This window comes from Peromyscus californicus, unplaced genomic scaffold (assembly GCF_007827085.1).
Source record: "Peromyscus californicus insignis strain IS unplaced genomic scaffold, ASM782708v3 Scaffold_12__1_contigs__length_115047231, whole genome shotgun sequence".
Taxonomy (NCBI): Eukaryota; Metazoa; Chordata; class Mammalia; order Rodentia; family Cricetidae; genus Peromyscus; species Peromyscus californicus.
The window spans coordinates 93858626-93880586 of NW_026294413.1; the positions used below are offsets into that span (position 1 = coordinate 93858626).

The 21961-nt window shown below is 44.7% G+C and overlaps 1 protein-coding gene across 3 annotated transcripts in view; it reads left to right on the plus strand.

Moving 5' to 3' along the window:
• The window catches only part of Frmpd2 (FERM and PDZ domain containing 2), a 115985-nt gene that overhangs the window by 42459 nt on the left and 51565 nt on the right, over window positions 1-21961 (plus strand). For all 3 annotated transcript variants that reach the window (XM_052733924.1, XM_052733925.1, XM_052733926.1), the window contains exons 11-15: window positions 1804-1951; window positions 2528-2666; window positions 8001-8156; window positions 13770-13955; window positions 19421-19577. In XM_052733924.1, the coding sequence (XP_052589884.1) occupies window positions 1804-1951; window positions 2528-2666; window positions 8001-8156; window positions 13770-13955; window positions 19421-19577 (786 nt within the window). The remainder of the gene's footprint in view (window positions 1-1803; window positions 1952-2527; window positions 2667-8000; window positions 8157-13769; window positions 13956-19420; window positions 19578-21961) is intronic.

The window sequence follows — 21961 nt, forward strand, 5'->3', positions numbered from 1 at the left end:
GAGTAATGGCATCCAAGATCGTCCTCTGGTCTCCACAGGCACATGTATGTGAATGCTCTCATATATACGCCAACGTGTACATATATGCTCAAAACTCTAAATGGACAAATAAGTAAAATCTAGGTGAGCACAACCTCTACCCTCCAATCAAGGAGATACTTGTAAACCCTTCTCATGGGAATGATTCTTGGATTTCTGGAGCTGCTTAGGGAGGGGCCTCCTGGAGAAATCATGAATCTAGATAGAGACCATCTTGGGAGGGTTTGCCAGCCAGATTGTGTTGGGAACTCATCCACCCCTTGGAGAGAATCCATCTTAAGGGAAAGTCAGTATGGTGTGGGGAGCCAAATTCAGCAGCAAGGGTGGAGGGCTGGGGGTGTTGGGTGATGGCCATTAGAAGTACCTGGACACCTACCTACCTTTGCACACATACCTCCCCAGGCAGCAAAGGCTGGATGCTAATTTTAAAGCCCTGCCTTGTAACTGTGGTGGGAGCTCACTCTAGACAAGTCACTGTCCTACACACTGAAGTGGGAGGGTGGAGCACAGGAGCAGACAGCTTAGGATATGCAGAGTGTCAGAGAGGGGCAGACCTGCAGAAATCCCGGGAGTAGCCTATGATGCTCAGTCTGGTTGAGAACAGCTTTCAAGGGAGCAGAGGGATGGGGGCAGTGTATTCAGAGGTTCCGACTGATCTAACCTTCTCCTAGATGGGCTGGAGGATCAACTCTGCAAGAGTTGAAGACCCGAGCTTGCAAATGAGATAGTTATTATCAAGGACTTGGTCCTTTCGGGCTGTCACTACCAAGTGCTGTAGCTGGGTGGCTTAAACAGTCGCCTTTCCACCCTCAAAGTTGGAATCTTCAAGTCTAAGATCAAAGTGTCAGCTGTTTTATTCTTGGTATAGGGATCTGCCTTCTGTCTCACAGAGGAAATCCTTCTCCCTGAATCCTCACATGGCAGAGAGAAAGAATGAAGAAGGGGGGAAAGGAGAGCCAGATACACACATAGCAAGGGAGAGGAGGAGGAGGAGCAGCAAGGGAGGGAGAGGAAGAGAGAAATTCAGTTATAAACACCATTGCACTGCATGTTTGGGTTCACTGGGTGAGGGAGGAGCATGCACACATTTAGTAGGTAATGTGTCTGTGACTGGGAGGAGCAAGACGGTTCAATCGATGCAGAAAGACCTGACATGTGGCAGGGACTCCATTCCTTTGTCATATGATGACAGCAGGAAAGCAGATGCTAAGTGACAGCTCTTCATCATAAATGCAGTTGTCACTCAGCATCCACGGGAATCGGATTCTAGGACCCCAGCAGACACCCAAGTCCACAGAAGTGCATATATATATATATATATATATATATATATATATATATATATATATATAAAACGAGGCGGTGTATGCATGCACTTTGTGCACTCTCTTGTGTGTCTCCAGAGTACTCAAATCAGTGTGAACGCTATCTACACGGGTGCCACACTGTATCGTAGAGGGGACACTGACAGAAAGGTCTGTACATATTTAGTACATGTAAAGTAAGTATTTCAATATGTGGTTGGTTGAATCTGCAGACACAGACTGTGCATATGGAGAGCTAGCTGGCTGTGACTATGTTTCTTCTTGATCATTTTCCTTTGTCTCCTCTCAGCTCCTATGGCCTGTGCAGGAGTCCCTTGTTACCAGATACTGAAGGGACCAATGCAGCTTGCACCCCACCCCTCTGGGGAGAGCCCAAGGGATGAGTCTGAGGGTGGGGCACTCCCTATCATTCTTCCTCCAAACTCTATTTCCATCTCAGGTGAAGAGTTCTTTTTCCTGGACAAGGACACCAGATTGTGCAAAGTCGCCCCAGAAGGCTGGAGAGAACAGCACCCGAAAGGTTCCATGGATACTTTGACTCTCTTCCTGAGGATAAAGTTCTTTGTCAGTCACTATGGGCTGCTCCGGTGAGTGCCGCAGCCTGTTCCTAGGATCATTAAAGGTAACTGGCATTATGGGTAGGGGATAGGTAGAGTCCTGGAGAATGATATATTGCATATAAAGGTCAATTTCTGTCCATGGGGTTCTGATGAATCAAGAGGAAAACTAGTCTTTTAGGGTGGGCCCTGATCAAAATGAGAAGTCATTCCCTGTATTTCAAACATAGTCCACTCAACATCAGGTTCTCTTTTCCCTAAATCCCTGCCAGGTACAGCTCCACAGCTCAGGGTTCCAGGGGAATGCATTGGCTTTGAAGTCAGCTCACCATCTCTGTTTTCTGCTGCTTACTAGTGACACCACCTAACTGAACATCAGTTTCATGTCTTGAACTACATCCCTATGGGTGTTAGGTGAAGTATCTGGTATAGAGAAGCCCCGTCAGGAGGAAGGGGCATGGTGTGGGTGGAGGAGCCCACACTAGTCTCTCTGGTTCTATTCTCTGGGTTCTGCTGGGTTGTATCCATTTCCCCAGACTGCGAAGCCCTCCAGTGTAGCCCTCTCCCGACTCTCAAGCTGTCCTTATTCCTGTGTTTCTCTGCTAGGCACAGCCTGACAAGGCATCAGTTTTACCTGCAGCTTCGGAAAGACGTTTTAGAGGAGCGGCTGTACTGCAGTGAGGAGACACTGCTGCAGCTGGGGGTGCTTGCCCTGCAGGCTGAGTTCGGCAGTGCTCCTAAGGAGGTAGGGGTGCTACCTGGGCTCGTAAGGAGGTAGGGGTGCTACCTGGGGTCTTTGGGTGGGATCACTGGAAAGACGACTTTGGGAGGAGGAGGTTGTTAGGAGTAGAGAGAGAGGCTTTGCTTCTGAAGTGTCGTTAGCATCTATCACTGAGATTGGGGTAAACTGTATCCATCCATCCACCCACCTACCCATCTACCTACCCCGCCATTTATTAAACAAGCATTCATTGAATACTTTTCCTATGTTCTGGGGTATATATATATATATATATATATATATATATATATATATATATATATATATATATATATATATATATACTAAGTTCAGACATTGTAATGTAATTCCAATCCAGCACACCCCTCTTTATATCAGTCAGTTTGTGCTACTACAATGAAATACCCAACACAGTTAATTTACGAAAGAGAAAAGGTTGTAGGTTTAGAAGCTCAAAGTTCAAGATTGGGCCACCCCATTGGTTTGGCCTCTGATGAGGGTGCTAGGTAGCAATTACCTCACAGTGGGAATACATGTTGGGGGGAACTCATGATGCCAAATAGGAATTCAGAGGGAGAGAGGATAAGATCCCATGGTCCCTCCTGAAGGAAAGCCTCCAATGATTTAAGGACCCCCATTAGCTCTTCCATGAGAACTCCATCATTTTCCAATAGAACCACACTTGAGATCAAGGCTATGTACACTGGACCCTTTGGGGATCACTCAGACCAGAGCGAAACCATAGTAATGTACACACTTACTGAGTTTTTATCACCACCAACACCAATATCAATAACCAATCTTTATTAAGAGATCACTCTATCTGCCATCGACCAAAACATCTAGCTCACATAAACATTGCAAAGTTAACATCACTTCTTCTAGACAGACAATCTGTAAAGGTATGGATTTAAAGGGCAGATGAGGTAGTGGAGGGGGATTTGGGAGGAGTTAGGGGAGGGAAACTGTAATCAGAATATATTGTATGAAAAAAATCTATCTTCAATAAAAAGATGTCAATAAACTTTATTTTTAAGGGCAGTGTTAGCTTTACAGTAAGATTAAGTGAAAGATACAGAGATTTCTTGTCTCCTATTTATAGTCTCCCCCCACAAACAATATAACCCTCCTGCTATATTTGTTACACTCAACTGACCTGTCCTATCATCTAGACTGACACACTGCTATCATCTAGAATCCATCGTTGCGCTTGATTTTCTGTGCATGGGCACTTCAGACAGTGTTAGGGGAGTGCACTAGATTTCCATCACTGTAACAAAATACCTGTGGCCATCAACTTATGAGGAGGAAAGATCTATTTGGCTCACGGCTTCAGAGGTTCTCATCCATGGTCATTGGCTCTGTCACTTTGGGATGTGGTGGCACCGTAAATCATGATAGAAGGGAAGACAAAGGCTGCTCACCACAAGGCAAACAGGAGGGATAGGAGAGGAGACTGGGGTCCCAATCTCTCAAGGGAGTGCCTTTAGTGACTCAACTTCTCTCATGTGGCTACCTCTTAAAGGTCCTATTTCCGTCTAATATTACCAAGGGCTTTGAAGTCACAAGGCCTTCAGCAGATATTTAACATTCTAACTACAGTCAGGAGGCTTCCAAAGGGACAGCCCTCTCTGTGTTGTTAGTGGGCAGGAGGAAGAGGCTTCAGGTGTGTCATGGGGTGATGAGGCTGGGTAGGTGGTACGTGTCACACTTGGGAGAACTTAGTATGCCTTGCTAAGGGGCTTGGATTTTGTTTGAGACGTGCTTCTGGTGGTGGAGGAAGAACTGAAAAGCACTGCTGTGAAAGATGGGAGCCCCTGCAAAATTCTGAGCAGGGAAGTAACATGATTACATTTGCATTTTAAAGACGGAGACAAAGGCAATTTGGTATAAAAATAAATCTCCTTAATCGCACCATCACAGCAGAACAATATTCCATGGGCACAGACTCTTCCAGCCTGATCACATGTGGAGATTTTATAGTCGTAGATATGGCTGCACTCCATCTGGCACTCTCTCTTGTCATGACCTGTGGCCTTCCTGAGGATGCCATGGAGCTGGAGTGCTTGCATGTTATGACTCCATGGGACTGGCACTTCCTTCACATGTCCCATCCCTTCTGCTGGGCATTCCCTGATAGTGCCATGTAAGTGATAATTATGATTATTGTCACACCAGTTACACCTAAGCGTTCTCTTTTACAAATGCCACATAGATAAAAAAAAAAGTTCTTGTGCCTGGACCTTTCTAGGTCTGTGTTGACTTCTTCTCTTAGGTATGTTCTTAGCAAGAAATGCCAGGATAAAGATCCTATATGCCCCTTTTCCCTCCCTAAATGTTTCAGTAAACTTTGTTTTTCAGGACACCCATTAGTCAACTTTCTGTCACTGTGACAGAATACCCTAGATAATCCACTTAAAGGAGGGAAGCTTCATTTTGACTTCACAGGTCTTGGCGCATGTTTGCAGACTCCCTCATGTTAGGTAGGCCGAGTTGAGGCGGCAAACCTCAGGAGTAGAGCAGAGCAAAACTCATGGTGGATCATGGTAGCCAGGAAGCAAAACAGCAGAATGAGAGGACGGGGCTTGGGTCCCAGCAGCAACATTAAGGAAAGAACTCAACTCACTCCCTTCCACTGGATCCCACTTCCTGAGGGTTCTCCAAACAGTGCCACTTGCTCATGACAGCCTTTAGCATATGGACCTTTGGGGGACTTACGATCCAAACCACAACAGAGCAGTTAGGTTTACAGCAAAGCTGAACGTCAGGTGGGAAGGTGAGAGATTTGCTGTGTCCCTCACCTCACAGTGTCCCCTGGTGAACAATATAATCTCATACCAGAAGGGCCATTTGTTACAACTGATGATTCGATGATCGTCGTCCCCAGAGTACTTGGTTAACGGAGGGGTTCACTCCTGGTGTCATATAGTCTATGGGTTTTGACAAATATGTGATGACATGAATCACTATATATAATGTCACACAGAGTGGTCTCATTGCTCTAGAAATCATCAGCACTCCCCTCATCAGTGTTCTGCCTGTCTGTCCCCTGGCAACCCCTCATCTCTTCACCATGTCTGTAGCAGGAGAGCTCATATTTGGAGATGGTAGGCAACCTTTCATATAGGTTTATGCCACTTAGTAACATAGACTTAAGCACCGTCACATCTTTTCCTTGTTGGCTCATTTAGTTTTTAGTGCTGACTAGTCCGCCATTGGCCAGATGTACCATTGTTTTTTCCACTCACTCCCTGCACAGCTTTTGCTTCTAAGGTTTGGCAATTAGGAGGAAAGCCGCTATTAACAACCATGTGCAGTGACTGATTTATTTTCAGTGCTGGCCATCTAACCCAGGGCCTCCTACAAGCTAGGCAAGCACTCTTCCCTGAGCTACATTCTCGGCTCCATGGTAGGTTTTTCTGCAGGCATGGGTCTTCAAGTCTTTGGGGTTGATTGCCAGGTTCTCGGTTAGAGTCTGTTTAATTCTATACGAGGTTGGCCAACTGTCTTCCGAAGTGGCTGTATCATTTTCCACTCCCACCCACAATGAATGTGAGTTCCTGTTGCTTCTGTTCCCAGCGGTACTTGGTGTTGTCGGTGTTCTGAATTTTGGCCAAGCTAGCATTTTTTTTTTTAAATGCACTAGATTGCTGAGAAGTTTCTTTCTCTTTGGGCCTCTGATCTGAACCCTGACTCAGCCTGGGTCACCTGGAGAATTCTGGGATTCTCAGTCTGTGATGATGTGTAGATAGGCCTGTGCCATGGCATGAATGTGGGGTGTAGTGGACACAGTGGTGTGCCCTTCTGAACCCCATCAGACTGACTCACCTACCCTCTGAATAGGGGTCAGATTCACCCAGCCCTCAGCTGCCTTCTTTGGGGTAACTACCATCTGAAAGACCCTAACCCTTCAGGCTTTACACCCCCAAGCCCCAGGAAATAAGGAACTAAAAAGAAAACTAGTCCAAGGGCCACCTGACTCAGCCACTACTCAATCACCCCTGTAACAATGTAACAATGTAAAAGGATTTCTGTTAAGAGATGTGCTCAACTGTGACTGGGATAGTTGCAGGTGTTCCAGGAAGGACCACTGTGACCTTTGTGTAAACTCCACTCCCGCCCTGGTACCCCCCTTGAGGTTTCAGGAAGAATGTACATGCGGACGTGACTGTACCCACTCTGTGATCAGACCATGATCTTGTGAAACAAAATTGTATGGGAATTGTAATCTTATGGCTTTTGTGGGTTTTCCCTTTAAAAGCCCCCATGGGGCTGCAGTAAGATGTGACTCTTGCTCTTTGGAGCAGAGTTTGCCTGACTATACAGCCGCAATAAACCTCTTGCTATTGCATCAACTGGACCGGAGTCTGGGTTCTTGGGGTGCCCACTCGAGAAGATAGTACCCTGGGTCTGGGGTCTATCACATCAAAGTTGGGGGGACAATGATTTGCCCCAAGGGTAGTGTAGTAGTACTTTCTCATAGGGACCATCAGCCAGAAATAATGACATTGAGACTTATTATTAATTATGAAAGCTTGGCCTTTAGCTTGGGCTTGTTTCCAACTAGCTCTTATAACTTAATTAACCCAGGTTTTAAAATCTACCCTCTGCCACGTGGCTCTTTACCTTCCTCAGTACAGCTTGTCAGACTTGCTCTGAGTCTGCCGGTGAAATCCACAGCCTAGATTCCTCCTCCCAGTTCCTCTCTCTGCCCGGAAGTCCTGCCTATCCTCTCCTGCCTAGCTATTGGCCATTTATCTTTTTATTAAACCAATCAGAAGGTGACTTAGGCTGAGACACATCTTTACAGTGTACAAAAAGATTATTCCACAACAGGATAGGCAGGCAGGGGTGCCTCAAGATCGGGATAGACTGAATCAGAAATACAGATGTAGGGCAAACTCCCTGCTACCCCATCCTTCCTTCCTCATTTTTTTGCAGTGGATCTGCAGATTGTACCTTCATGAACTTCACCATACTTCTGTTTGTCCCCAGGTCTGTGTTGAGGAAACCCAGTACTAGGCAACACTGATCAGCCTCTCCTGAGGGGCTGCAGCCTCAGCTTCCTAAGCAGCAGACCAGTTGAGATCTGGGTGGGGACGAGGGATCTGGTCTCCTCAGACATGGTCTTATAGAGGGATAATGTCATATCTGAGACTTCCTTGTTATTTGGTTCCACTTCTGATACCGAACACAGCACTATGTCCCAGAGGCACCTCAAGGGAGTATCCTTGTCCTGGGGCCTGCTAGGAGTATGATTCCACACACATTTTTCTTCTATTCAGAACTGGCTGGAAGGCTTCCTGGATAAACTCTTCCTCGACATGTTCTTTCCAGCAGGTGGAGAGTAAAGCATATTTCCGAATTCAAGATTACATCCCAGCAAGGCTTATTGAGCAAATGACAGCAATCCGGGCCCAAGTAGAAATCTCCGAGATGCACCGGCTCAGTTCTGCACCTTGGGGAGAAGATGCTGAGCTGGAGTTCTTAGAGGTGAGGCCTCTGGGGTCCTGAGAGAGGTGTCAGAGTCCAGGAAATGTAGTCAGGGTTCTCTCTGCAGCCGGATCTAGGGACTAGAAGGGATTAAAGTTGCAAGAAGGTGTAGGCAAGGGATTAACCCACAAAAGGAAGAATCTTTCATCACCCTGAGCAACATGGAGAGGCTTCTGGTAATAGGTGTGGCATTAGAAATGACGCTTCAAAGGGATAGGATCTATTGGGCTAGGCTGGGTGTTGCAGGGCCTTGTTTTGACCTTAGAGAGACATCTCTGATACTTTCCTGTGGGCAGGGAGACTTCATAGACGATGCAGAGGACACCTGAGGTAGAGAACTGGGCTACAAGCTGGGCAGATCTATCGGGAGGTGTGCAGCCTCTGAGCAACTGTCAGCACAGCTGTAGAGGAAGTTCTCTCTTCTCTCCTCACCTCAAAGCAGCAGTGTTTCAGTCTCACACGCCAAGAGCACCCACGGTGATGAGTGTGTTGCTCACTTCGTTACCCCCCCTCACGGTCGGCTAGGTGCTGTGGGGAATGGAGACAAGGAGCATGTGTTCCCTGTCCTTGGTGGGTCCTAGATCTCTGAATGACAACTGTTTATCTAGAGGTGGGCACGCTGTGACAGAGAGACCAGGACCAAAGCCAGTGACTGGTGGGATGGGGCAAGAGCAGCCTCTTTTCTTTGCAGGTACATGAACAGGGTGTGTGTGAATGGGGAGGATCTTCTAGAAAAGGTCCGTGTGGCTGGACCTCCAGACTTGGGGAACAGTTTCCAAAGGAAATGTGGGAATGTGCGCATTTCTCTGTATCTAATTCTCTTAACTTGGGTCAACATATTCTGCCCACATGTTTGTTTGTTTGTTTGTTTGTTTTTGCCTTTAAGGAGATGAGCGCTTGAGAGGAGAACTGGGAAAGTGAGGTTTTGCCTTTTCTTTTTGGCCAGTCATCTAGGAAAATAATCCCAACACCCAGCATGGGGGCAGTCTGTGAGCATTTCATCCTCTACGTCCCACCAGAAACACTTCCTGAGTTCTCTAGCCCAGTCTCACACACATTCCCTGCCCTGGATGAGGGCCATGTGGAGAACTCAAGGCTATGGGATAATGAGTGGCCGTAGAGCTAGAGACCCGAGTTGAGATCAAGGACTTCACCCTGCAGGCCCCTCCTATGGGATGAGTGCTGCCTGCAGCCTGTCCCCAGCCTTGCTCTGTGTGCTGGGCTCTGTCCTGTCTCTCCTTCCACTGCAGAACTATGAAAAAGTGACTATAAAAATAGCTACCGTCTTAGAAGCAAAAGACAGAAGGCTATTTTTTTGTCTTCCTGTCTTTCACAAAAAGCATCAGGCAGATTTTGTTTCATTTGCATGCAATGTTCATTCATCTTAAGACATACTCTGTCTCCTACCCTTCCCTTTGGTGGCCTTACCACAGTGACTAATGCTGTAGGCTGCATGTTCTTGGTACAGAGAGTTGACAACAGAATGAGCTTTGCACCCCCAGAACTCTCTGAGAGCATCCCTGTCACTGTGTGAGTTGTTAAAGTCTTTTCCTTTCCCAAATATGAAAGAAAACATTTCCACACCATGCTGCCTCAGAGAACAAGCACACTCACATTTTGATATATTCACCCTTCTATAGGAATTTATATGTATATATGCATATGCATTTATAAGTGGGCATATATTATATAAGTACTCCTATGTATTCATATAACAAAGCATTGCAAAAAATTTGAAAACTTACTTTGAATCAATACACGCTCCCCTTCAACACTGTATTCTTTGCCATATAAATAGTCCCAATATGCAACACTAAATTTAATATTTTCCTATATCCATCATTGGCTGTATTTCTGCTTCATTTATTAAGGGTGAGAATCTCATGAGTGGAGTCACACAGCTGGGTGGCAGTGCTCCGTTCAACCACTGGTGCTACATATTGTTGAGGCATCTCATCTCCCACTCACCTCTGGAAATTCCTTGTCCCTCTAACCAGGATGTCAATACCATCAGTGCCCTGGATGCACAGAGCCCACTGCAAGCTGGTATACCACAAATAATCACTAGACATTTAATTATAGCTCCTTTGGGCTCTTCTTTTTCATAAAAAGAGGAAATCATTCCCAGGTGGCTGCCTGCTGGCTTGGTTCACGGATGCTGTACTCTGCCAATTCATTTCCTCCCACTGGCAGCCGGCTTGGCAGCAGTCCAGTGTGGGTGCCACTGAATGCCACCCTTGGTCTGGAAGATTCACAGCTGTGTGAGTGTATGAATCCCTGAACAACCTATTCAAGGTTAGCTCTCTGTTTCCCAGACATCCTCAATGCTCGACCTGCTCCCACTCAACTAGGGACTATGATGTGATATGAAAACAATTCCAGTTGCCTGTTGAAATCATATTAGTTATATTCTGTATTTTTCTCTCTCCTTAGCATTCTGATGAATGCACTCCCTGGGTGTTACAAGCATTTTGTCCTTCACTGCCTGGGAGATAGGCTCCCTTAACCTATTCCTGCAAGTCTGCACCAAATTAGAAATAGAATTATGAGAAGTATTTGTCTTGGTTATGTAGCACATTTTCCTGGAGTACATTCTCAGAGATGGAATTATAGGGCCAAAGCATACAAATTGCTGAGAATTAGGAAGAAGAATCCATTTGTGACCCGCAGTTTTCAGTACAGCAAGGGGCAGTCAGGACTGCTTGGTTTCAATTTCACTTTGCTATCTGCTGCTGGAAGAATAGGGAACCGTGGAGGATGGATGAGGAAAAGAACCACGGAAGGCAGGAGACAGACAACATTATTTTGCTTTTAACAGATTGAAGGTATCCCAGAAGACATTATGCTTGTTTATATATGTTCCCAGTCTTCAGGAATTCTCTGAATTTTAGTTGTTGAGAGTGATTTCTTGGAATCAGACAGACCCCTTTACTGAGATTCCCACTCCTGCCTCCAAGGAATCTAGGCATGTTATTTGGATCTGTTGAGTGATTTGTCTCTCAGATATGGAGAATTTATTTCACGATTTTTTCCTAAGCTTACTGAGCCAAAAGTTTGAACATCATATCCAATAACAGAAAATTGTTCTGATATATGTAGTAAAAAGAAATTGAAACTATTATTTCCAAATTGAGCCACATAAGCATAGCCACATAGACTCCAGTGTATTGCCACAAACTGTTCTTATAGCCCTGTACCTTGTTTTATATTTGTTCCAACAGGGCTCGATATTTTAGACATTTATATCAAGAGGGACAGAAAACAGAAGTTGGGATCACATGGGTAACCTGAGCATATTGGAAACAAATGGGAGGCTGAATGTCCTTAGCCACAGCTGTGAATCTGTATAAATGTGGACCCAGGCTGAACTATGAACTTCAAAACAGGCAATGAAGTCTGGGCAGAGCAGCCACTGATAATGTTCCAATAACCCATGGCTCCTTAATGGAGACTAGCTATGCAATCAAAATCCTTATATCCCTCACCTGAGCATGGTCCTAATGATGCTTGGCTGTGTGGCCAAACAGGACTTGTCAACTGGCAAGTAATGACAGGGAGCATCAAGCCTTTTCAGGTGCTGTGGTTATTTGTTATATGCTTTTTGAAAGCAATTATAAATTTAAAATACAGGAAATGATAGAATTCTTGTAATGTCAGTAGTGTTTTCTTTGTGTGTGTGGTGTTATGTTGTTTTTGAGTCAGAGTCTCTCACTAGGGCCGGGCTTGCCAATTACTCTAGGCAAGTTGGCCAGGGATCTTCCTACCTCTGCCTCCCCAGGGATCCTCCTACCTCTGCCTCCCCAGGGATCCTCCTGCCTCTGCCTCCCCAGTGCTTGCATTACAAGCACCCACTACATCCAGCTTTTTACATAAGTCCTGGGGATGCAACTCAGGTCTAAGCCATCTTTCCAGCCCCAACAGCTACTTTCTTTGTGACGTCCTTAGACTATAAGAACAGAAGAGGAAAGATGCTAATTAAAATGTTGGATTTTGTGAAAAATAACAACAACAAAAAGTTTCTTTTCATTTGAAGAATGTGAAGAACGTGGCTTGCAGAGACAAAAAAAAAGTTTAATTGACTCAAATTCAACTGACCCAATTACTTAGCCCTTCTGTGCCTCCATTTTCTCCTTTGGAAAAAGACAGCTTCACCTTTGTCTTATGATTGCTATGAAAACAAACAATACCCGGCTGTGCTTGGCTGCATGTGTTACCAGTATTCAAGTATCGTGACCCTTTCAGAGTAATTAAAAAATTAAAAAATGAAAAGTTAATGCTAAACAGTTTAAAAAAGTTTAGGAAAAAAAAAAAAGCAAGTTTAGAAAAGGCATCTTTATTTTCCTGGTGGCCATTTATGTCGATGCTTTAAAACAGTGTTCATCAAATTCCTTAACAATGTATAATGCTGTCTTGGGCAGCCTCTCTTTGTCATACTTTAATCAATGTCCTGCTTGGCCATGGATATTTCAATACAAATACTCCGTGTTTTTATTGGGTGACAGTGGTGATGATGATGATGATGATGATGATGATGATGATGGTAACAATGATGACAGTGTCTCTTCCAAGCTAAAAGCAGGAGGCTCAGCACCCCGACATTTAATCACAATCTCATAGAGAGCCAGGGTGTTTGCAGGCTCGATTACTCATCAACAGGAGAGAGGTCAGCAATGACCTTGAGAATAACAAACACAATTTCTAATTGGTTTCCCTCTATGACTATGCCTGGGGATGAGGAAGTTCATATAAATAGGGCATATCTTCTGTCTGCTGAGGACAGAGACATGGACCAGAGCTCACGAGTGAAGCCCATCTGAGAGGCTCTCAGATGTCCAGCCCAGGAAGCCCTTCCTGCAGATCCATGTGCATCATCCTTCTGATGAGGACTTCTGGGCCATGTGATGACTCTTCAGACATTTGTGTTGAGTTCATGCTTGAAATTCTCTTGAGAATTCAATTGGCCTGATATAGCTACCAGCTTTGATTGACCCTTGGTCTCTTGCAAAATTCAATCCCTTAGCTTGGTAAACTGAGGCAAGAGCTGGGGCTGTGGGGATCCTACAGAGGCATTGCTGAGTGGAAAGGCATGTTGGAGTGACAGACATTTCCCCTGCAGATTGTTCTTGGCTCAGTTTGCTTTGACAGCCTTGATAATGACCTGAACGCTGCTTTTGCAAGTGGAACATGAAAAGATGAGACCAGATGATTGACACAACTGGGGAAGGGAGCCCCTAACCTTGAGATGTACCAAGAGTCTGAATCATAAGAAACACTTGTTCCCCATCTTTTCATCCTAGTGTCTTATATTTGTAAGAATGTATCCCAAACATTCTTTTCGGTATCCTACAAATAAGAGTTCTTTAGGTTAGAAAGAAAGGAAAGAAGAAAGGAAGGAAGGAAGGATGGAAGAAAGAAAGAAAAGAAAAGAAAGAAAGAAAGAGGTCATCGTATTAGAGGTGTATATACATTCCAGAGTGAGAAAAAAACTGTCTAGCTGAATGTTTCTTCATCTTGTTTGGCAACAATGGACCTTTTCCACAGAAGGGGTTGAGGGTCATGATTCTGAAGCAGTTCAACTCATGGGTCCTAAGGTGACTTTTTCCTTCCTCCCAGGTTGTTCAGCAACTCCCAGAATATGGAGTCCTGGTTCATCGAGTTTTTCCAGAGAAGAAGAGACCAGAAGGGAAAATGGCCTTGGGGGTCTGTGCCAAAGGTATCATAGTCTACGAGGTGAAGAGCAGCCGCAGGATCGCGATATCACAGTTTCCATGGAGAGAAACTGGGATGATTTCAACTCATGTGAGTGAAGCTCAGCTGCCAGCCTCCCATGCTCCCTTTCCTTTGAACTGTGGCCCTTTTAAGTGGCAGTGGCTATGTGAATTCCTCTTGACATATTCACATACAGCCTGTCACACATTAACCTGTATTCTGGTGCATTGACATATTTGGGAGGACCAAATAAACCAAATACTTCAGGGGTGGGGTCTGGGTGATCCCCAGGAAACCCCCCCCCCACTTTTTTCATGTTCTCTTGCCAGCTTGCTCACAAGCCTCCATAGACAGCCTGTAGCCTAAAGTGCTACATTTCCCTTCATGCATGCATTCTCCTTCACCTTCCCTCCATGCATGCATTCTCCTTCACCTTCCCTCCATGCATGCATTCTCCTTCACCTTCCCTCCATGCATGCATTCTCCTTCACCTTCCCTCCATGCATTCTCCTTCACCTTCCCTCCATGCATGCATTCTCCTTCACCTTCCCTCCATGCATGCATTCTCCTTCACCTTCCCTCCATGCATGCATTCTCCTTAACTTGAGGAGCCCATCTGTGGCCAAAGCAAGGTCAAGTGGGATCCATAGGAAGAGAATGGAGTGAGGGTTGAGTGGAGTCTGCAAGCTTTTTGAAACATCTGCCCTCAGCTCGTATCTCCTCTGTACACAGTGCTCAGGCACCTGGTGTGTCTTGAGTGGACTGCAGGTACCCTGGCAGAGTGAGTGTGGAACGGCCACTGAAAAAAACCCCTGAAGAGCCAACTCACTGTACAACCCAAATCATATTAAAATGCCCTGTTTACTGTTCAGTTCCCAAATTTAGTTTCTATCAGCTCGGCACTGGGACCCGGTAGCTGCCTGTCCCTGCCTGTCCCGGGGTCATCCAGGTCAGTATTTATGCTTCACTGAAGACCCTTCTCAAGACAAAGTTCTTTGCCTTTTGGCCCATGCACATTTTAGTTTTTCTTCTAATTACTTTTCTCCTATTGTTTAAATTTTTCTACTAGTTAGATCACTTTTATTATCTGATATTAGCATTTCCTAGGTAAAACATAATGGTTTTCATTCAATATTTGAATGTTTCTTTTGTGGTGTTTTATCTTGATTTTTGAAATTAACATTGTCAATATATTATATATAATAGAATCATATATATACATATTATAGATATACAATTGAATTCATAAAACTTCAGAATTTTAATTACTTTTAATTTAGTTGAAAGATATTTAAAGAATTCAAATTATTGAATCAAAGTCAAATCAACACTATTACATTGTTTCTTAGACTCTTCACCACATATTTAACTAATCAAAGATTTCAATGTGACTTGTCTAAATGCAGATTCTCTAAGTAGTAATTTTGAAACATGGAAAATTTTGAGGCCACAAAAACAACAGTCCCCTAAAATTTATTTTTACACACACACACACACACACACACACACACACCCCAAAACAAAAAAAAAACCCAAAACAAAACAAAAACTATATATTTAATTTTATTGTTTTTTCATTACCGGGCCAAAAAAATTAATTAAAAAAAAGTTAAATCTGGGAAGTCATCAAGTTCGCAAGCTCAAAGCAACTATTTAATTAGGATTTCCACACTCTGATGTTCAACTTCCTCCTTGGCAGGAATAGACTATTTTGCTGGAAAAGTCATCCTGTGCAGGAATATCACCAGCTGCTTCTGGCCAGTTAAGCATCTCCCACAGAAAATGACTCTGTGCTTCTCCAAGTAGCCTGAGTAGCCTGAGGTCATTCAGGGAAGCTAGCTTCAGTTTTGTTTGCCAATAGCTGGAGCCAAGATGCTTAATCTCACCTCATTCTTCCTTTCACCCTGCAGGGAAGTAGCCAGGCAAGAAGGATGTTGTTTTCAAAGAAGGCAGTCCCTGGATGCCTTGGCATCTATGTATGCTTGATTATTCAACCCAAAACCGTTCCTTCTAGAACAAGGAGTCTAACGGTGCTGGAACTGTAGTAAATTTCAAGCATTAGTTCTATTAGCTGGAGATAAATGCATGGAGCAGAACAGACTATACAGGACTATATGTGGCCCTCTTTAAAGCAAAAGATACAAAATTGCAAATAGGAGCTACTTCAGGAAACGGAATGTTGTTTAGAATAAGAAAAGAAACCCCTTAAGTTGAAGATTTAAAAAACCAGAGGACATACCTTTTAAATAGTGCAAATGCCAGAAAAACACTCCATTAATTAACTTCCTGGCAAAGCCTGTAATGCTCTCTCTTTTCAAATTTAGGGTGGCATATTCTTTTCTTGTTTTTCATATTTCATAATGTCATTTTATCTAGAGAGAACTGAAATACAGTTTAATGTATCTTTTAGTATGGCTGAGGTAGGCTAGATAAAGCATACAGTTTGCACAGAGAAACACTTGCTCATTGTGAGTTGTTAGTTTCTCTACTGCAAATGCAGGGATTATTTATGTGTTGGTGTGTGTTTGTGTCCTGGAGATGATGCTAAAGCCGAACATATGGTAGGGAGTGTTCGACCATTGGCAATCTAACAAATTTCGTCTTATTTGATTCCTATAAAAAAATAAATGTGGCATGATCGGGTGTTCTTGAGAACTAAATTCTAGTTTTTAATTTATGATGACTGTGGAAGTTTGCCTCAGAGCAGCCCCTGGCTCTGTGCATTTCTGCCTGTCTCCTGGGAGCTCAGTATCATCATAGCACATGGTTAGTTTCAAGTGGCTGCCTGTCCTTGTGCTGAGACCTGCGTGGTTTTGCCCAATGGGAGTGCATTCTGAGATGCCTGACCACAAAGTAGCCCTTGTAAAAGATAGCTGCAAGTGGCGTAAAACTCAGATGATTCTGAATCTGAGGCTGCTTCCATTCATTCCATTTTGTCTTTCCTTAGAAGGGTCCGCTCCCAAACCACCGGGGACTACCCAGTGGGAGGGTCAAATTAGGAAAGAGAGCGTGGTTTTCTCCTCTCACTACTTACAATAAATGTCTAGGTAATTAGCTCATAAATGCAGAAGATTTATTCTGGCTCATAGTCGCATGTGGCTGCTCAGTTGTGCTGCTTTGAGCTAGTGGTGAGGTAGCACAGCATGGCCAGAGAGCTGGGTGGGACAAAACCACTTACGTAACATGGCCTGAGAGCAAATACATCAAGAGAGAGACTGGGGTCCCAGCATCATCTTCAAGGGCATGTCCTAATGACCCAACTTCCTCCCATGAGGCTCCACCTACTAAAGGCTCATCTTCTAATTGTGCCACTCTGGGGACCACACTTTTACTTAACACATGCACCTTTGATGGATCCTGATTAGAACGGAAGGCCGGTCAAAGGAGAAAAATGGGTTAGTGGCTTTAACCAACCGTGGTGGAAACATGTTACTTTCCAATATTACCAGAACATGTATACACACGGCCAGGACTGCTCCCAGGAAAGTGTGGGGCCAGGCGAGGGTGCTGGAGTTTCAGGTTCCTGAGCTTGGTTCGTGGGCAAATCTGTCCATGTCTGGAAGGATGTAATTGCAAAGATGTAGGAAAACAAACAGGTGAGCCAGCAAATGGACTGTGATTGAAACAGCAATAGCAATAAAACTTCTGTGTATAAACTGTTCCAGAATGGGAAAATGGTGCTAAGACAGTGTTGTGGAAGCACCTAGACTGTTCACACCACAACGACAGGGGGCTTAAGAAAAGATTTCCAGGTTTGTGCTAAAAACCCTGAGGTTGGAATTATAGACCCTTACTGTATCCTTATTCGAGGAGCAGCTTGCCCTGGGCAAATTTGCTGTGGGAATGAATTCCATTAAGTGAGGTTTTCAGAGTGATGATAAACAGACATGAACTCCAATCCACTGCCATCGAGAGCATCATCAGACCCAGGAAGAGAGTGGGCATTTCACTTTCTCTCAAATCCCTTTGGACCAGTCCCATTCTGCTGCTGCTGCGATGAAACACCACCGCCAAAAGCAATTTATAAAAGTAAAAGTTTATTTGGGCTTAGAGGTTCCAGGGGGAAAATCTATAACGTCAAGGAAATCATGGCGTAGTGGTGGAGCAGGAAGCTGGGTGATCACAGCTTTCATCCACATACAGGAAGCAGCTGAGAGTGAACAGGAAATGGGGTAAAGCTATGAAACTCCAAAGCCCATTCCCAGTGATGTACTTCCTCCGGTAAGGCTTTACCTTCTAAAGGTTCCACAAACCTCCCAAACAGCACTACCAATAGGGAGACCAACCATTCAAATACACCAGACTCTGGGACGTTTTTCATTCAAACCACCACACTCTTGGAGCTCTGGCATCCAATGGGAGAGTTTGGTTAATAGTTAATAAATTGAAAGAAGCTGTGTGTGTGTGTGTGTGTGTGTGTGTGTGTGTGTGTGTGTGTGTGTGTGTTTCTCCCTTTTCAGATTTATTTGAGAATAGTTATCAGACTTTATTTATTTTACTGATCGATTGATTGAGACAGGGTCTCATTATGTAGCCCTGGCTGGAGGGGAGATCCACCTGCCTCTGCCTCTTGAGTGCTGGGATTAAAGGAGCGTGACACCACACCTAGCATGCAGTGCATTCTGAGGATTCTAGATCTGTTTCTAGAGTCCGGAATTTCTAGATTGTGTTTCAGATAGAGAATGATGATTCCTCATTCTGTAGCCAGGAAGACAAGATGTATAAATGCTCACACAGTTCTTAGAATAATTTTAACCTGCGCATCTTTTGTTGGGGGGGTTTTGTCTTGGCTATGACAGAAATTAAAACAAGTGAAAGTTTATTACAGAATAGAAGCACAGACCTCCCATAGGCAGAGGAGCCAGAAACAAAGATTCAGGTTGCAATTCCTGGAGAAGAGTTTCTGTTTTCATGCTTTTTCCAGACAAGGGAGGAGGCTTCTAGTGTGCATGCAGCACTTTGCACACTGCTCAAAACACTCCTGTATTTTTGTTCTATCTCTCCCTTGGGGAGCTTTCCCTATGCTAATGTAGTATAATGAGGCATAATGAGGATCTGCGTCAGGTTCCCTGTCAGTTTCTTTGCTGCTGTGGTGGTGGCTGGTCCTGACCACAGCTCAGTTCCTCTGCTTGCTTGCTACAATGCAGCTGCCTGCTTGTTTTCTGCTGGCTCCCTGTCTCTTCAGAGCAGGAAGCTTGGCGCTTGCAGAATAAAAACAATGGGGATGCTTGCTGGCCATTTCTCAATGCACTTGTGAAGACTGACTGTCGCTGGCTCATTTCGTGTTCTTTCCACCCAGCACACTCCTTGACAATAGCAATTAAGTGATTTACATTTGGCTCACAAAATGAAGGAGAAAATAGATAGAAGGATTTTGTTTAGCCATTGTCTAAGAAAAGGAACTGGGCCTTTGTCAGACATTATCTGCCCTGCACTTCCAGAACTGTGTTGATGTTGAATTGAGGAGCTGGTCTTTTATTGCTGCTTACATACATGTACTTCCAAGTGGCGGGTGGGGATGGTCAGGGTTCTAAGTCTGTGCTTACTTCCTCCAGAAAAAAAAGCTCACCCTCACCAGCAGCATCACTGGGAAAAAGTACACCTTTTTCACCGACTCAGCCAAGACCTGTAAATATTTGCTGAGCCTCTGCTCTGCCCAGCACTGGTTTAATGCACAGATGAGCTCCGGGCAGCCTCCTCATCTTTTAAGTGGTGAGTATATACTGTATTAGCAACACACAAGCAGCCAGACTTGCTCTCTCATAAAATAATTTGTATGAAAAGATATAGTTGACACCCAAATAGCTGAAAAGTCTAAAATCATCACCAGCAATGGCAGAAACACAATAAAAATGAAGTATAGATTTTATTCTCAGATAGATAAAAAGTGGAAATAACACTACGAGGGAAAATTGATACAATCTTCCCAGAATGCAACTGGAGACTCCCCCCCTTCCCCCTCCCTCTCTCTCTCTCTCTCCCTCCCTCCCCCTGTCTGTCCATCTAACTTTGTAAAAGCTGAAAGGAGACCTATATCCCTTTGAACTCACAATTTTACTGCAGACAGTTGTCCTGAGGTAATAAATTCAGACGTGGATGGTAAGTGGAACTGTCCATGGTACAGTGCTGAGTGAGAAGGACAGGAGAGGAGCCCTGAGTGCAGTATTGTAATGGGACATCTCCATCCTTCAGAGCGGGTGGGGCGCCAGCCAGTCGTACTACTGAGCAGTTAAATCATAACAGGAGCAACCTAGAAATTAAACCTGTCATTTTGCTTAAGTTTTAGTGATGTATGTTTAAATTTGAATGGATAGTTTATGTATATTCATGTAGTTAACACTCACATGTTATAAAACAAGAAATAATACAGAAATAAGCAAAATCAAAATATTTTTAAATTAATTTTTTCATATATTCTACATACCAACCACAGTTTCCCCTCCCTCCTTTCCTCCCCCTTCCTCCCCGCACCTCCTATCTACCCCCACCCATCCACTCTTCCTCATTCTCCATTCAGGGACAGGCCTCCCATGGGACTCAAACAAAGCATGGCACATCAAGTTGAGGCAGGACCAACTGCATCAAGGCTGGGCGAGGCAACCCAGCATGGGGAATAGGTTCCCAAAAGCCAGTTCAAGCACCAGGGACAGGTCCTGATCCCACACTAGGATCTCCACAAACAGACCAAGCCACACAACTGTCACACACATGCAGACTCCACAGCTGTTGGTCTAGAGTCTGTGAGCTCCCACGAGCCAGGTCAGCTGTCTGTTCCCCTGTCATGACCTTGACCCACCCCCACCCCCACCCCCCGCCTTGTACAATCACTCCTCCCTCTCTTCAACGGGACTCCCTGAGCTTGGCCCAGTGCTCAGCTGTGGGTCTCTGATTCTCTTCCGTCAGGTACTGGATAAAGGTTCTCTGATGACAATTAGGGTAGTCACCAATCTGATCACAGGAGAAGGCCAGTTTGGGCACCCTCTCTACTATTGTTAGGAGTCTTAGCTGGGGTCATCCTTGTGGATTCCTTGGGGTTTCCCTGGTACCAGCAAAACCAAAATCTTACTACCTTAAGGAGTTATACATGCAAACATGGCTATTTTCTTCATATTTCTCAGTATTAAACTTTACCAATGAGCATGAATTACTGATATAATAAAGAGATTGATGGCTTTAGTGAGGCCATACAGTCACATGACACTAGTTAGTGTTTATTGAGCATGTGCTGTGGAGCCACATGCTCCTTTCCTTGTGATAATCACTTCAAAGACGACCTCATTTTGAGGGCTGGAGAGATGACTCAGTGGTCAAGAGAATTGACTGCTCCTTCAGAGGACCTGGGTTTGATTCCCAGCACCCACATAGCAGCTCACAACTGTCTGTAACTCTAGTTTCAGGGGATCCCAAGCCCTCTTCTGACCTCTGAGGGCACCAGACATACATGTAGTGGACAGACATATATGCAAGCAAAACACGCCTCCTGGCACACATAAAGATTTCATTTATGATCACAGCATGCACATTGTTTTCTAACTGTGCTAGTCAAGTCAGTCTATGAGGCTAGACCTGCATCACTGTGAGGGGTAAACCAGGTGTGAAGTGAAGCCATGTGCCAGCTGCCTGGTGGTGGGGCCGATCCTTAAACCTGGAGCTTCCAGAGCCCAGAGCCTGTTTGCTTCATCCCCCTGCCTCTGCTTTTCACCATTCATCAAGCATAGCCTTTAGTGGCTGAGACTTTGCTTTAGTGCCAACCTCATCATGGTTGCCTTTGGCATCTAAGTGTATTTCTATTCCTACTTATAAAAGGAAACGATTAGCTACAATGATGCCCTGAACACCTCTGAGATGCTAGGGATGTGGAAACTCAGGACCCGCCCCACATCTATTGAACCAGAATGCACATGTGCAAAAGAACCTATGGATTTCAACCAAGTACAAGGCAGTGAAGCCTTGGCTGAGGAGGCAGGCTGAAGAGTCCCTGAGACTCCGCTGAGTGCCACCTAGCAGCTGTGTGGCTTTGGGTAGCTCACCTCGCCCCTCTCTGAGTCTTGGTGTCCTCATGAGAGCACACTGACCATCTCAGGTCTGTGCTGTGC